The sequence below is a fragment of the Rhea americana genome, unplaced genomic scaffold (assembly GCF_003343005.1).
Source record: "Rhea americana isolate MKP2758 unplaced genomic scaffold, rheAme1 scaffold_371, whole genome shotgun sequence".
In the NCBI taxonomy this organism is placed as follows: Eukaryota; Metazoa; Chordata; class Aves; order Rheiformes; family Rheidae; genus Rhea; species Rhea americana.
In genome coordinates, this window is record NW_028186503.1 from 333,685 (window position 1) to 350,545 (window position 16,861).

At 34.4% G+C, this 16,861-nt stretch overlaps 1 protein-coding gene across 1 annotated transcript in view; it reads right to left on the reverse strand.

The window, feature by feature from the left end:
• DENND1B (DENN domain containing 1B) overlaps positions 1–16,861 on the reverse strand; it is a 190,310-nt gene that overhangs the window by 110,292 nt on the left and 63,157 nt on the right. Inside the window, exon 6 of the mRNA XM_085312946.1 lies at positions 10,898–10,941. Within this exon, the coding sequence (XP_085169072.1) occupies positions 10,898–10,941 (44 nt within the window). The remainder of the gene's footprint in view (positions 1–10,897; positions 10,942–16,861) is intronic.

Below are 16,861 nucleotides of genomic sequence, written 5' to 3' on the forward strand. Positions count from 1 at the left end.
TACATTTTTAAAATAATTTTGGCTCTTATTTCCTTATATTTTTAAAGTATAAATATAATTTAGAATTTTCTTGTAAAATTCATGTTAAAAAAAATTACTTGTAAAGAAGAGACTAGAATGCACTCCATAACATAGGCAATGCACTTTTCAACTTTTTTAAACTAATTGAAACAAAGGTTTTCCAGACTTGGCAATGAGTCCTACTTTGTTCATTGCAAAGGAATACAAGCAAGCAGTTAGTGACTTCTCTGGATTTTGGCTTTTGTTCTTCAATGTATTTTATCAATTTTGTAATCTTTCCTCACAGTATAAAGGCAAATTATGCACATTTTTTTTTGAATTTTTTCCTTAAAATCTATTCAGATTTGATTTGCTAGTCATAATTACCGGGGCAGTCCAAAAACCTGTGGCATTTCATTTGTAGTGTAGCATCACAAGCTCAACTCAATTGTGATCTAAAGTGGTGGAGTACAATAACGGCATGAAATAAAYGTTTCAGGGCTATCTGGCTGTTAAGACACAGAGACATGGATGTGCATGCTAAACTGTACCTGCTGTGACACCTTCTATTCCCAGAAGATAAGAAATTATCTGCACAATCTCAATTCCCTCAGAATAGACCTGCTCTTTTCGTCTCACAATTTTTGGATTAAGTTGTGGATAGTGCTGCATTTTCTGACACCTATTTCTGTCCTGATACACTGAGTACTTAAGAGCACACACATCCCTTGCAAGTAAGAGAAGGGGAAGGTGACTTTGGACCAAATAACAGAAACTTTCACAAGATTCAAGAAAGATTAAGTCTTAATTGTAAACTATGTATACATTCCTAAAATTATAGATTATTTTGACCCAAAGAATATAAATTCTACTGCTGAGCACAAGTTTGATTCCCATTTAGCTGGCATCCAGATGAACTACATGGCTTTGTATGGTAAGAGTGACCTGATTCTTCTGAACGTTATTTATAAGGCCAACACTAAGCCTCAAGAAGGAGGCTTCTTCTCAAGTTAGGTCAGCTCATGTTTCCATCTTTCAAAAGTTATGTTATACAGAGAATACATATATAAATATTTTGACTTTCAGGTCAAAATGTTCATATGTGCATTCTCAATCATCAAGGAACCAGAAATTTTTTATACATGTGTGTGTATATATATATATAATATACATATATTAGCAATGAGAAAAAAAATCTATTCTATGATGATCCATTCATGACTACTCTTTTGTATCTATATTGGTTCTGCAAATAATATACATATTGAAAGAATGTCATACATTAAATATCAATCATAAAAAAAGACAAATTCATAATCAGCACTGCTCAACAGCATATATCATCTAAGACTGTTAACAGTAGCCTTGAGTTAACAACTAAGAAAACAATTTAAGGAACATCAAGAAACTTAAAAAAAGAAAACAAAACTATAAAAATATCCTATAAATAAAAAATAGTGAAAATGCATTTCCCTAAAAAAAAGTAAAATATACTTTAAAAATCTGTATATTCAAATTCAAAAATATGTACAGTACTAGGTGTAAAACAAATAAACAACAAAAAAACAGCTGCAATTCTGATGGAAAGTAGAAAAGACAGAAGAGCCACAATACTCAGCGACTAGGAAACCAGACCCAAAAATCAGATGGAAGAAAATGAGAATGATTTCTGAAGTAGAAGGGAGAAAATGGCTAAATGGATTTACTTTATAAATTAGATAATGGTTTCTACCTATACATGGCACCATGCTGCCTCTTCAATGAAGAGCTGCAGTAGCCAGACTTTTGGGTGTACAACCTACAAACGCTTTTGTCAACTACTTGAAAGAACTTAGGTCTCCTCTTAGGATTCTCAGTAAAAAGTCTTGATTTTGTTCATAAAACATCTCTTGTAGTCTGATAGGTAAAAAAAACAAGAACAACTTGTCTGAAATCCATCTTTATGCTTTCAGAGTTCCTTAGTTTTCTAACCATTAAATTTTCACCCAGGAATATTTCAGAAGTAAAAGCAAACAAACATTATGACTACAAGAGATAAAATTGGAAACATCTGAAATTGTTCCTTTTTATGAAGTAAACGAACTCAAAAGTATTTAATTATTACATAAATTAACGGACAACTCAGGTACTGCTCCCAGAGAAAATACCTGTAGTAGAGGGGTGTAAACAAAGATCAGACAGTTCAAAAACTAAAAACTTGACTAATCTCCCCCACCCTTAAATTCATAATCCTATCAACATATAATCTACAACTAAATACCACCTATAACCTACAAGCCTGCTGGCTTGCATGGCTGCACCAGGGTGACGCAGAAGCAGGAGAATCCATAAAGGGTAGTGAAACTGCTCAGGCTGTTCCGATGGAAGAATCTGTAGCCAAAAGGGAAGGAACTGAGAAAGGAAACTCATTTCTAAAGAACTTGCTAAGAATATAGTTTCAAAATTACAAGTATTTGTAATTTTTTATAAATATGCATATAAATTTTTATATTTTTACATATAAATGTATATTTATATGTAAAAATAGATTTCTCATTTCAGAGGCAGCTTTACTATAGCACACCGTAACAAGAGTCACTACGTCATTCCAAGGGGTCTGGAAGAAACAATGCCTATCAGTACAGAATTCAGGTTTCATTGATAGCACTGAAAACYGAAGAAATAAAACCACCGAAGAGGAACAAGAAAGAAGCAAAAAACCCCATAATTTTAATGCTATAACAACAAAAACGTATAGTAACAGAAGCAGGTCGATGACTTCCACAAAAAATAAAAACAGCAGCCATACAATAAAATGTCCCCACCGGAAATATGCAATACACATTCACTTTATAACTGGCTTAAGACACTTTGTAAGTAGTCTCATCTTTGAGACTACCGCTCTACAACCTCATGATGGTGTTTCTGCACCTGAGCCACTTCAGCATAAAGTCACTCAACATAGCTTAGACCTCTAACATACAGTAAGTCTACGTGGCTAACTTTACACTTAAGGAAGGGAAGGAGTTCCTAAAAATATAATTTCAACTGCTAAGAGGAGATGGAGGAAGTTTCCAACAGGAAGAGAGGAAGGACAAGCAACTATTGGCTTGTTAGATGCTGTCAGCTACATTTTCAGCCTCTTCACTTTGATCCAAAAGAATGAATCTGTCCATGACCAGGAAAGACACAAATCTAACCTAAGTATTCACCACACTTACTGAAATTTAACAAAATCTTCCTCCCTCAGAATTTCTCTACAAACTGAATGAGGTCTTCCCTCTTTCTAATTTTAGATTAGTGCAAAATTCAAGAACTGAGACCAAGTATACATAATAAATTCGGAGACATGATGTCGACCAATTAATATGCCTAAATTTATTACTAATTGCAGACAAACTCAGCCCCTCCACTTAGGGAAGAAGCAAATAAAGGGAATCTACTATCCAAGGCTCAATCTGCTTCGCCTTCTCTTATTCCTCATCCATGATCCCAACCCAAATATTCTGGACTTCTTCACCTGCTGGTCTAGCCACTTACCAGCCCTACCCTGTTCTCCCTGCTGCTTGCAAACTCCTCAGCCTCTCCAGCTCCTGATTTCAAACTGATTAGTCTCTTTCTTTGGGACTGGAGTGCCCTGCTTCCCTGATTTCAGTGTGTCTGGATTATGGCATCTGAGCCCAGAGATTTTCCTAATGTAAGTAGCATGTAAAATAAAGTTATTTAACAAAAATATTTTTAAAGTATTTGAAGTGATACTTCAGAGACCTGCAGCAGTAAGAGTGAACCAATATGCCTCGAATGCTATCCTAGCTCTGCAGAAAACAACATCAAGAAAGGCAGCGAACCAAGAACCGGACATAAGATGCAGGAATATTACATTCAGTACCTAATATGAAAAGAGGCTGCAGCAGTTAACACATTCCTCAAAGAGCAGTGGTAAACTTGGAGAAACAAGAGCAATGCTGAAAGAAAGACAGAGGCAACATAACGAAGACCAAAATAGACTGCAAAAAACTAAGCCTGTGGATGAGAAAGTATATGGAAGTACAGACTAAGGAATAAGGTGACGTGAGACTGGAATAGTTTGAGGGCTTTTGAGGTCAATCAACAACAACATCACACATGATAATTTGGCAAGCTCTCTGGAAAATGTTCCAAGTGATTGTCATCACTGTTTCAATCATGAATTAATATTTTCTTCTTTGTTTGGCACATTGCTGATGACTGTAGGAATAAGCCAAACCTCTAAGTTATTTTCTGTAGGCTGATAAGAGTATAGCTGAAGGACAGTCAAATATTAATACTGTACTTATTTGAACAAACACAGGAAAAAGCATTTCTACAAAATGTAGTCCCTCAGTATTACAGCTGTATGATAAAAATGGCTAACATATGCATACAGTCTATTAAAATGCACATAATTTGACTCAAAATGAAAACATATCTAACAAGTAATTCCATTCATCTGGCCCTTTTTCACCCAGCTTTAAGATATACAAATGCATGCCTTTTCACCAGAACACAGCAGCTGCGAATGAAAAKGAAAGCATTCAAATGATCATTTTCACATCATATTCCATCGTCTTTTCACCAGCTTCTCCCCAGTCTTTCTTTGAGCCCCATTCTGTTACAAGAGGGCTGCTTTTTAGATCAATTCATATTTCCATAATCCACACTGCTGTTTCTCCCTCTCCTCCCCAGGGTGGACTAACCCCTGCATCCAGAACTATAGCTTACAACTGTCATTAAGACCTATAACAATAACAAGATAACAAAAGAGCTGGTAGAGATGAGGCTAGCCAGTACCATATGCTGATCAAGTTCAACATTTTTAACTTAAAAGCGCTATAAAACAAAACCATTGCAATCCTGAAAGCTGCCACCTGTCCTCAAAATTTCAAGAAAATCAAATTTTTAGCCTCGGGTTTTTACTTTTTTTTTTTTTTTTTAAAAAAAGTCTCAATGATTTATGCTCTTTGTTGGGATGAATAAAAAATTTTAGAATGTATCTTGGAATATTTGTATCTTGAATGTTTTAGTATCTCAGTGATCCTGGGTGTTCCCAGCATGTCTGTATGAGTAGTTATTCCATAGAATAGTTATCAAAATAGGACAGACATTTTTCACTGAAACAATGCAGTCAGCAACTTACTTCTATTTAAAAACATGCCTTTGAACGTTTTTCTGCTGGTATTCTACCACTATGATTTGCACATACAGAAAGCATTCCATTTTTACAGATACAATACTCTCCAATATAAACAGTGCGTTTTTAAAACATGATGAAAACTGAAGTGTCAAGAAATCACAGGAAACTATCTTAACCTGAGAAGGCTTATTTGGAAGGCAGAAAGTTGTCATTTCCTCAGGTGGGTCTATTATTTTCCCCAAAGTCACACAGGACTAAGTCCTTAATCCTTAGCTGAAAAAAACAAGTATAACATTCAGACAAAAATCATTTTGGAATGCAGCAAGCTTATTGGATTGATTCCTCCTTTCTCACACCCACATACTCAAATACTAATCAAACTTATTAATGTACAAAAAGAATTCAAACTCCTCCCCTTTAAAAATTGATAATGAAAATAATAAAACCAAAGCAACTACCTATCTAGTTAACAYGAACATTTGAAACATGTATTTAATGCCTCATTGGAATAAAAGAACAAAGCCATCAAATGCAAAAAAGACAGTGAGATGCATCCTCTCACAGCACGCCTGCAGCCTTGAAAAGGATGTAAACAGTCTTGTACCTCCCGAGTTCGTGCTGCTCTCTTAGGAGAGCACATAGAAGCACAAAATTATCACAACTGCCTTCCACACATTGTTTCAACCCAGGCAACAGACTTTAGCTGGCTTCTTAAAATCCAGCTTGTTATAAGTACTCTAGTATTTTTTTAAAATCTTACAGAAAAGAAAATGATCTCCTTCACATTGCCCTTATTCATATAACCGCTGCCATGATCCATGGAATTAAGGATTTMATCCTGCAAGAAACTGAGCACTTGGGCTCCAATATGACATTAATTTAAGCTAGAATTAACTGCCAATAGGTAATTTAGTCCACATACCTTAGTGGGATACATACATTCAAAGTAAAGTGTGAGATCATTGCTTTGCTGAGGGAAAGCTGATGTATTTAGTACTTCACAGGATTCAGCCCATAACCGATATTTATACATGTATGTGTGTGCACATAGATGTACATATGTACACACATACACACATATTGTATATACCTTGCACAAAAATCTGACAGATTTCTATGTATATAAATATCAGGCTTTAAGAGTTGGTTCACTACAGGATAAGAACTAAGGTTTATTGTTCACAGGTCATCAGTGATTTTGGCACAATGTGCTATGGTAAAAATGAGAATGCTAAGATATGTAAAAAATGAGATAATAACACAAAGAACATTATAACGACTTTGTATGAAACAGCAGAGATGCCTCACATGGAACATCACGTTCTTTACTGGTTACTCGCCAGGTTTGGGAAAGTCTGACATGAAAAAAACAGATGGCTTTCCTTAGAAAGATGAGGGCAAGAGAAGATACGATAAAATACGCAACCTAGCTAACAATCTAATGCAAAGTCTCTCTTTTTTAATCCACACCTTCAGTCAAGAATGCCTCGTCATACCTCACATCACTGAATCACAAGAATGTTTCCTGCCCTATTAGCCGTTAGAAATGTCTTTCTGGTGAGATGGTTTTCACCAGCAGGTAAGTGGCAAACTACAGAACGAAGTTATTACACGATTACACAAAAGAGCAGTAAAGAACTATCCAATGGACCAGTTTTTCCATGAACCACATATACTGACTCTGGCCAACTTACAGAAGTCACTTTGGACCAATAACCAGTCACATTAAAAAGTAACTARATCTCATACAGATTAAAAAAACTATCCAAAATTACTGAAATAACTAATTTTGTAAGAAGAACTAGACATCACATCCTTTGAAGGTTAAGACAACACAGACATAAGAGGTAAGGCAACGCCTCGTTTAACAGTCAAAAAACCTAGTATATAGATTTTTTAATTTTTTGTCCTATCTTTCATAAATACAAACATTTAAAAAGTAACATACAATGAAGTTTGAAAGTCTAATCCTTTACAGTATTGAAATTGTAATTACAAAGGTTATTCAAAATCCTATTTATGGCATTACCATACACACTGTGTAAGTATACACATACGAACTGCCTGTATCAGTCTCATGGTAAATAATCAAACCACATGTTGCTGTTCAAGGCCACAACTACATACCCACTTGAACAGAAACCTGCACTGCCACCGAAGGAGCCAAGAATTCTTTCCAGCGCTATCACTGCAGTTCTGCTGTCCTTTGCTTCAGCTGACACTACTACTTTTCCCAGGAGTGTTTTAACCTGATGAAGTGACTCAGAGCTTAGGTATTTTTATTTTTAAAATAGCTATGAATAGAGCCTTTCCAGGGGGATCTTGCCATGCTTGACATCAGTAGGACTTCTGCCATTAACTTTACTGGCATGAGAATACAGCTAGCATTGCTAGAACTCTACAGGGTGACACTATGAAGTTATAACGTGTATTCTGCACAGACACTTATTTTAAACAATTATAACATTTTCATTCTATAAGTGTTGTTTTAATCTAGTTTGCTTCTTTAAAACACTTAAAAACATACTTCATTTCTAGGAACAACTAGATTTTTTTCTTCCAGAAATTACAGCATTATTATTTTTTCTATATAAAGTTTCTTTCAAAAATGGGCTTGTAAGGCTAAAATTAAACTCCAATCTAACCAGCCTGAATAAACAAAATGAGACCCTCAAGATGCTTAAAAGCATCTTTTATCATAAAAAAAATCACTGAATTCAAGGGGAGTTTTGAATACACCACAGGATGGAGCTTGCAGGCATACACATTCAAAAATAGATTTTAAATGAAGAATATTCCATTAAATGACTACTCCTCATCCAGATACGAGCTCGAGAGGATAAGCGTACCAACTGAAGAGCTACACAGGCTCAAATCAAGAACCCTCAAATTTTTTTCTATGGTGGTAAGACTATTGGACATTTGACATTGTCAAAACCATTTTTATACTGGTGGTTTCAGAACAACTATGAGTTATAAAACTCTGGTATCTTAACAAACTAATTAGCTCTTTTGGCTTTTGGAGTTCTTTTTAATAAAGTCTTTCTTTGGAACAGTACTGCGGTAATATGTACTTAGAGTCCTTCTCACCACAACTTCATTGTTTACTTGGTGGTTTTGAGAGTCACCGAAAAGGAAATTACATTCACACCATCAAAAGAAAAGCTTTCTGAAATACTCTTAGCAAAAAATGGTATTTTTCATTTCCTTCATTGCAGTATTCTATTTTTCATTAACATTCCTGTTTTTTTCAGGAGAGTTCCCCATGTTCTTTCTTGTTCTAGCATTTAAAGAATTACCAGCTACAAAAAAAAGGCATTGGCCTGCAGTCTGGGCACAGCAGAAAAATCTAAAATTTTGCAAATTCTTTGGTGGTACCAGAAGTATGGCTTCACATCTTCTTTACTTAATCGACTAAGTATAAGTGATTATGATACATCACTATTTTTCTTTTTTCTGATCATGCACAGTCTCTATAGGGTCCTATAAAATGTTTTGCAAAACTAAATTTTGCATTTGCGTTCTCAACATCTGAGAAACAGGAGACAGAAAGTAGTATACTGCATAGCATAAAAGAAAATGGCAACCCAAAAGAATGAGAGATGTGTGTGAATAAGTAAGCACTGAAAAGTTGAAAAGTACTGAAAGGAAGAATATGATAAAGAGGAATATATCAAAATGGCATAGACAAGTTTTCTTTGCATTATGAAAGCAACAAAAAGGTGACATGATAAACTGTAGAAAAATTCAGGAAGAGAAGAAAATATTTTGCCCACTGTTATCACATCACTGTGCAAACAAACAGCCCTTAGATTTTAGGGAAGATGATTCTTTGGGATACATCCAAAAACTAACTCACACATTTTGCATTTAAAATAGAAATGACTGGAAAATAGGAAAAAAAGATTTTTTTTTTGTTTTTTTTTGAAATATTCTCCTAACAAACTTCATTGAAATTAACCTTGATAATTTTACTAAGCTCTCATTAAAAAAATGAATCAATAAATCTGATGAAATTTATATTTCCAATCCAAACCTACTGAGTTCAACACATACACACGCACACACACTCTGAAGGCTTCTGCTCATTTCTCTGAGCTATTTGGCTCAAGGCCTTGCTATAGAAGCAGTTATATATTCTTTTTAGATACAGTGATTATAATAGCAAAATTTCCTTTGCAGAAAAGAGAGTTAAAATGCACTGTTTTTCAGAAGCATTACTACCATCCTTTGCAAGCTATTTACCTGCAATATCAGATTCCCCATACTATACAGACAGGTGTAAGTACCATTTTTTCAGAGCCCAAAGGCAGATAAGCTGCCTGAGGTACTCATGTTTTTATAGATTTAGCTACGTCTATTGCATCTTTATATGCATCCCCTCCAGTCTTAGTGGCCTTCATCTTCTAATCATATTTCTACACCAGCTGTTCATTGAATAACCCTCACCTTAGTGAATAAGCTCCCATTTTTCTTCATATATAATTTCTCAATCTTTCTCTTTTTAGAGCAAGTCTTTCTTAGGGAAAAGAAAAAGAACAAAATAAACCAGAAAAACAGAATTTAAATCATATTGAAGATTTTTCTGCACTCCAGAAAATTATCAAAATTTGCTAGATGTCTAGCTAAGAACACATAACAGCACACTTTGCTCACATACCATTTATCAGTATAAGCAGTGCACGTTTCTGATTTATRCTGTTCCCTAACCAGACATTCTACCTTCTACGTTTGTATATTTATTCCTTTTCATCATGAACTACCTTACAGCTGTCTTTACAGAATCTTGTATTATTGATTTCAAAAAATTCACTGATTTATCTACTGTTCAAAGATATTTCCAGATTATCTATTGTGGTGAGATTATTAATTAAGAATATGTTTGACTCAATATCAGTCTAAAAAGAAGAGAAAAGACACACATTCAGAGACATGTATTCTATTAAGGTTTTTCTTATGTATTTCTCTTTAAAAAAAATAGAAATATTTAAATTGGAAAAAATCATAAAGCTGATAAAATATTCAAATTTAATAACTATTCTTTTCTAGTATTAATAACTTCAATAAAATAATCTACTCAAAAGATTTAATTAATAGCTTTGCTATTCTTACGAATTCTGAAGTAATTCTTGCAGTCCAGTATGTATAAACTTCCCATTGAGGATTTATTGAGGATAAAAACTGGAGTTTCCATGCTTTCAGAATCAGTAAATTTTGATCAGTCTCTTATAAGAGTTTTTTTTTTTTTTCCCTTCTTGAACTAAATAGCTAGGGTATTGCTAAAGTAATATAAATTAAAAATACAAAATTGTGCATTATAAAAGATTAAGGAACAGAACTCAAAGATTTTGATATTAAAACTACATATCAAACTACTTGGAGCTGTTCAGCTTTTCTATTTGTTTTTTGATACAAAATTTATTATATCAACATTTGGCTTCCTAAGATTAATTGCAAAGATTTCTTGATAAATTTACYGCACATTCCATCTTCAACAGACAAAGTCCCAACACTTTCCACAGAACCATCTAACAGAATACTCTGTATTAAAAATAAGGTGATACAGAAAGCTAGAATTATATACAGTACTTCAAAACTACTATTGCGTATTCCTGTCACAAATGCATTCTAATTACCAACCCACCAGTTGGGTGAAGACTTCCTTGCTGATATCATTAGCATCTGCCTTTCTACAGCTGAATAGGAGAGCTTTTTATTATTATTCTAACATAGAGGAAAAAAAAAGTTCAATCTCATGTTTCCAACCTGGTCTCCAAAGTCCTCCGGGAACTTCCACAGTACCACTGGATCTGTAAATAATTGACAGACAGCATTAATCAGAGGCAAAGGAACAGAGTATTACAGTCAGAGTACATTAATATTAAAGAGAGGGTCAGCTTAGCTCCAGCTTAGCTTCAAGCTTTGAGGCAATTGGAAAAATGCACCTAAAAACTAACGGAAGAAAGACCTATTTCATATTTATGAAACTATATATTTATTGTTTTACAATAAGAGGTTATTATGTACTGAACTACTTTCATATTTAACTTTACCTTTTAGCCTTTGAGTATCTCTTTTTTTAAGTAGGTATTCAATTTTCATATTAATTTAATTAAGAAATAACATGATAAGAAATTTCTTTCTATTCACAGAAGGAAAGATGTAAACTGAAATAATAAAATTTATACAAGGTACATAAAAATGCTACTTGTAATTTTAAAGAAAATACAAATATAATGAAAAACCTTGAGAGTACTGGTTAATCCACTTGAACACTTCTCCTTTCCAAAACATTTAAAACTTCAAGCTTTCATTAACCTATTCTAAATTAGCAAACAATGAGAATGACTCATACATTAGCCTACAATTAATATTATTTTGTATGTATCTAGAACAACAACCTGAACCGTAACTTTGCAACTTTGCTTTTTATCCCCCTGGAGCTTTTAATCTCCTATGATATCTTCCCTAACTTCTAATATTAAACTGTATCACAAATATTCACTAAGCTTCACAATATTACTATATAATAAATTAGAACCACCATTTTTTTTACATGTTGAAAATAAAATTACCTGTCTTAATAAACATAAAGAACAAATCAGTGTCAAAACTTGGATTATAACACAAGTTCTCTGGTTTCCACTCATGTTCCAGCCAAAGTTAGGCAAATACCCCAGATACTTATTACACTGTGGACTACAGGTCTAGGTGCCGGAGGGCAATAAAACAAATAAAGAAACTTGCAAGCAAGAGTCAGGAGAAGGCAGCCTGATGACAATCCCAGCATTTTGGCTACCTTGGAAGTTGCTGGGATTCCTGTCTTCCGAAAAAACAAGATCTCTAAAACATATTCAGATTTCCATTTCTCACATCAGTCTCTAAAGCTAGCACTACCTGATAAATCAGAAACTTAATTCTTATTGCTGTATTTTACCCCAGAACTAGAGAGTTGTCCACTTTTGGCAAGGTAGGGAGGTTGCAAACTGAAGCTTTAAAGGAGGGGAAACATCATCACCGGTGGTATTTTCATTCCCAGTCACTGATGCAATCTCTACTATTCTAGAAGCAGCTCCCATGCCTGCATTTGTCACTGGACAGCACAGAGCACACTGAAGACTGAAGCAAGGTATTCCTCCTGCATTCTGCTCCAGATCTTAGGCTAAATAAACTGTGGAAGATGCATTCTGAACATGTCATCAATCAACAACCTAATTTAGGTCTGCCTTACCAATTTGTCTGGCTGAGAACAGTTAAGCAGTCATATTTTTGCTCCTACTAACATCTGGGGAGGGTTCTACAGTTGGCAGCAGKTTTAGCCTAGTGGGTTAGTGTGTGGTGGCGCTAATGCCAAGGCCGTGGGTTCAATCCCCACATGGGCTATGCTGAGGGTTGGATGATCTCCAGAGGTCCCTTCCAACCTGACCATTCTATGATACTCCGTGATTATTAGATTTGTTATTTATGAAAGTTTATATACTCTACAGAAGAGTTCTCTTCTGTCTACTATAGGGAACAAGAACATTTGGAGGCAGATAAGAAACAAGAGAGAAATGCTGTTTATACTTAGTGAGTAGCACTCAATATAATAATATATTAAGGAGAGCTAATAAATACAGTCATCTTTTAAAACGTAAAGCCACCCAAGGATGTTTTCTGCATATTTAAATCACAAAAATGTATAATGACCAGATACAACAGGAGTCTGACGAACTGYATTTCATACTTGCTTTCTAATTTATGAAAAAGTGTTACTGCAGGTAAACAATGATCTTATTGATAAATTCACAGAGCAGGAAACATGCTAACAGATATCAAATTCTGAATATCAAATAATATATAAATTACTTGCTAAAAAAACAACAGAAATTGTGCAGAATCAAAAAATATCTTAAAAGTGCTTGCATAGCTGAGGCCATATGTCCATGAACAAATGGACAAATTTCTCTGCAAAGAAGCAATCCCACTGCTCTCCCACCACCAGCTATTCCTGTCTCTCTCCCTCACKCCAGTGCAGATATTTCTGTGGCTATACAGAGAACCAGATCAGAGAACTAATCAAGTTCAAACTCTAGGATTTTTTTCAAGTTAGTGTCAACTAGTCAAGACTTTAGCTTTTGTGCCAGAATACAGAAGAAAAAAGTAAAGATGGGAAGTTGTAGAGGGGAAGAAAGAGAGACTAATTCACTGGGCAGCAATGATGGCTTAAGCATTTGCAAATGCTTAGAAATACAAGCTGGTTATTAGTTACATCTATTACTATCACCCATTTCTTGTTTACAGTTCCTGAATTCTGGCTCTACCATCCAGAGCTGCTTCTACTGAAAAATTTAGAGAGCCAGTTTCTGTAAACAGGCATGCTGACTAAGGAGGTACAAAGCATTACCAGTAATGTGTTCACTTTGAGAGCTCTCATCTGCTTAAGAATGAAATGGATTATATTATTTTGGGAGATGTTAAATACAGCAACATAATCAGTGTTTAGTATATTGAACACTTTGGCAACACAGTAATAAAATTAAAAGCTTATTTTTCAATACTTTTTGTTCATAAAAATTGTTATTATATAAACTTCTAAATTTGAAAGAATGTTTGTAATTTATTTCTTTTATTGTTCATCATAGAAGTATAACCATTAATCTTTAAAAAGAGGAAATATAGTAGCACAACTTCTAAGTTTAATTTTAAAAGATCACAATCAGAAACATGGTATAATCTTAGAATTAAGTAAAGCTTGAATCTAATAACTTATTTTTCTTTGGTCACAAGATGTGTATTATCTTCCCTTCTTAACAACATCAGTGTAGTTGAATCACATTGCACAACAGCACCCTTTACCTACTGGCAACAAGATAAGCTCCAGTAAGTTCTTCTGTGCCCTAATACGCTAAMAAATATAAATCTTGTGACTGCAATCCAATGTCCCTCTCATTTCACTATTTTCATTTCATACTAAGGCTCTCTCATACTACTTTTAATTCTCTCACTAAAAATAATAAAACCCAACAGCTTTAAAGTAAATGCCAATTCACTGACCTACAGGTATAATACCATTTATTTTCTTTCTCTACGTTCTTCTTTGAATTTAAGACCAAAAGCTACAATAAATCATGAGAGGATAATTAAATTCATGTAATCTAAAACAATAAAAGTAATTCTCTGAAATACTCCTTCTTTAAAAAACAGCCAACTATCAAGAAAATATTCCTAATTCAATTTAAAAAAAAAATCAGTGTTAAAAATAAAGCAAGAATTATACACCTCTCATTACTGGCTTTTAACTGATTATTTTAGTAGGTACTTGCAATAGAGCAAGTAAAAGGAAACTRGATATGACTTATTCCTCAAAAAGTAATTACTATATTCTTTCTATTCCTTCACTTTCTCAAACCAAACCTCAATACCTATAAAAAGCCTTAGGACTTTATGAGAATTATCTGAGTCCGAGTTTGGTCTTTTTAAAAAATATTATGTTTGTTTCTGCTTTTGGCAGCAGACACATCTGACAGCATCTGACACATCTTTGTGGCAACTGCTCATAAGTGCTGCACAAGAAGAAACAAAAGGGTACTGATTTCGGGGGAAAAAAAAGAGAAAGTATAATCCGATTCTGCAACTTTATGTACTCTATCTTCAGATTTACAAAGACTGAGTTTTCTTCTCCTGAGGATTACTTTCCAGATACCCCATCTGATCTTGCAATGTTAGGTCAATTTTATGCTGATTTTATGGGTGAGAGGATGAGAATTGCTCAGAAATAGCTGTTGCTAGAGCCAGCTGCTGAACTACTGATTTTCTCCTCATTTTCCATTTTTAACAGAATTAGGACACATGCTTAGCATCAATTCTAAATATACTGAACAAGAAGAATATGYTAAGTGCACACCTAAATCAGCACATATGCTTGAATGTTGCACATGTAAACATATATATGCACCTACACACACATGCATTACTTCTTCCAGTGGCTACTGCATTCAGGGCAATCCATRTTTCTTACAAATATATACACACAGCACGTGCTAAAATATTTTAAAATTCCTTTGCAACATATCATATAGCATTTGAAAGTGTACGTAAAGTATGAATCTCACAAGCACATCTCAAAATGGATGAATGGGTTGCACAGTATATTAGCATGACACTATGCAGTATTTACTAGCTTCATGTTTTTTTCTGAGCAGTAAGCAACTAATGGAACATTTATGTATATACTCAAGAGGCAATGGGCAGAAATTAAAGCACAGGCAGTTCTGCGTGAATGTGAGGGGGAATTTCTTCCCTGTGAGAGKGACGGAGCACTGGACCAGGTTGCCCAGAGAGGTTGTGGAGTCTCCTTCTCTGGAGATCTTCAAGGCCYGCCTGGATGCAATCCTGTCTACCATGCTCTAGGTGACCCTGCTGAGCAGGGAGGTTGGACTAGATGAACTCCAGAGGTCCCTTCCAACCTTCCTGATTCTATGATTCTATGTCTGTGTGTATACAGATATGTGTGTGAATGAATATATATGCATGTGTGTGTGTGTGTGTATGTATGCATATATTTATTGAGAGAAGAATGCCACTCATCCTTAAAAACTGAGGAAGATCACTAACTGCTACAGGATTGCAGTAAGCTACATGACAAAAATTTTAATCTGTGAAAGGGAGCATTTAAGTAAAGGTCATGAGTTTTAATTAAAATTTTGCTATAATGATACTTTTAATTTAATGATGCAACTAGAGTAACACTGCATATTGTCATTATCCATGTCTGAAAGGTAAAAAGGAAAAAATGCTGGTACGGTGCTTTGGCTACTGAAAAAAACATTTTATCTGAAAATTTATTTTACATGTTGTATGCATGCTTAGTTTAAAAATGTGAGGAAACTAATCAATTTAGAACAGATAATCCAAAGTTGTAAAAACAGGGAAACAATATCCTAGATACTGTATCTACTTKGAAAGCTGATATATACCATAAAAGCTACAATTTCTAAAGCCTCAAATATCCACATTTAAAAAGAGACTCTTCTTCATAAGCAAACTTAAAAAAAAAAATAATTGTTTTCCTTTTTTGCTATTTAAAGAGTAGTATTTCATTCTTGAAGTTTCATCATAATCACATGGCAGGCTACAGAAAAACAAGTAGTCTGCCCGGTACAATAGGAAGACAGCAACACAGTAGGTTACAGTGCAATCACTTAAAAAAAAAAAAAAAAATCATTCCCTGAGTCTTCCCTGCCGTAATACTTTAAGAGCTCCAAAAGGATTCTAATGCAAGTGTCCACCTTCCCCATTTGGCTAGACTATCACGCCTTCTGTATGTGAAAGATGAGCCAAGTCCAGTCTAATTTGATCAAAATTACGTATCTAGTCAACATAAGCAGCTCTGCAAAGTAGCACATTCCTGTATTTGCTATTGTCAGAAATTTTTGATGTAGAATTTTTTTCACATTAACCCCCGTATACTCTCTGATCAACGTGAGCTTAAAGTAAATGCAAATTTAGTTAATTTGCAAAATTTAGCACTCATCAGAAACAGCATGTTGGATGGACAACATAATTTAAATCAATACCAATTCTATGATTCTATGACACAGAAAAAAAACACGTGGCCCTCAGTCTAGTTTCTGAAGCAGGACTGTCTCATCAGGGCCCCTCTATGAATTTCCCACAGAGGTAAGATAAAAACATATTTTAGTTCAGAGACTATTTTGAACCACTTACCAATCTTTAACAAAGCGCTAA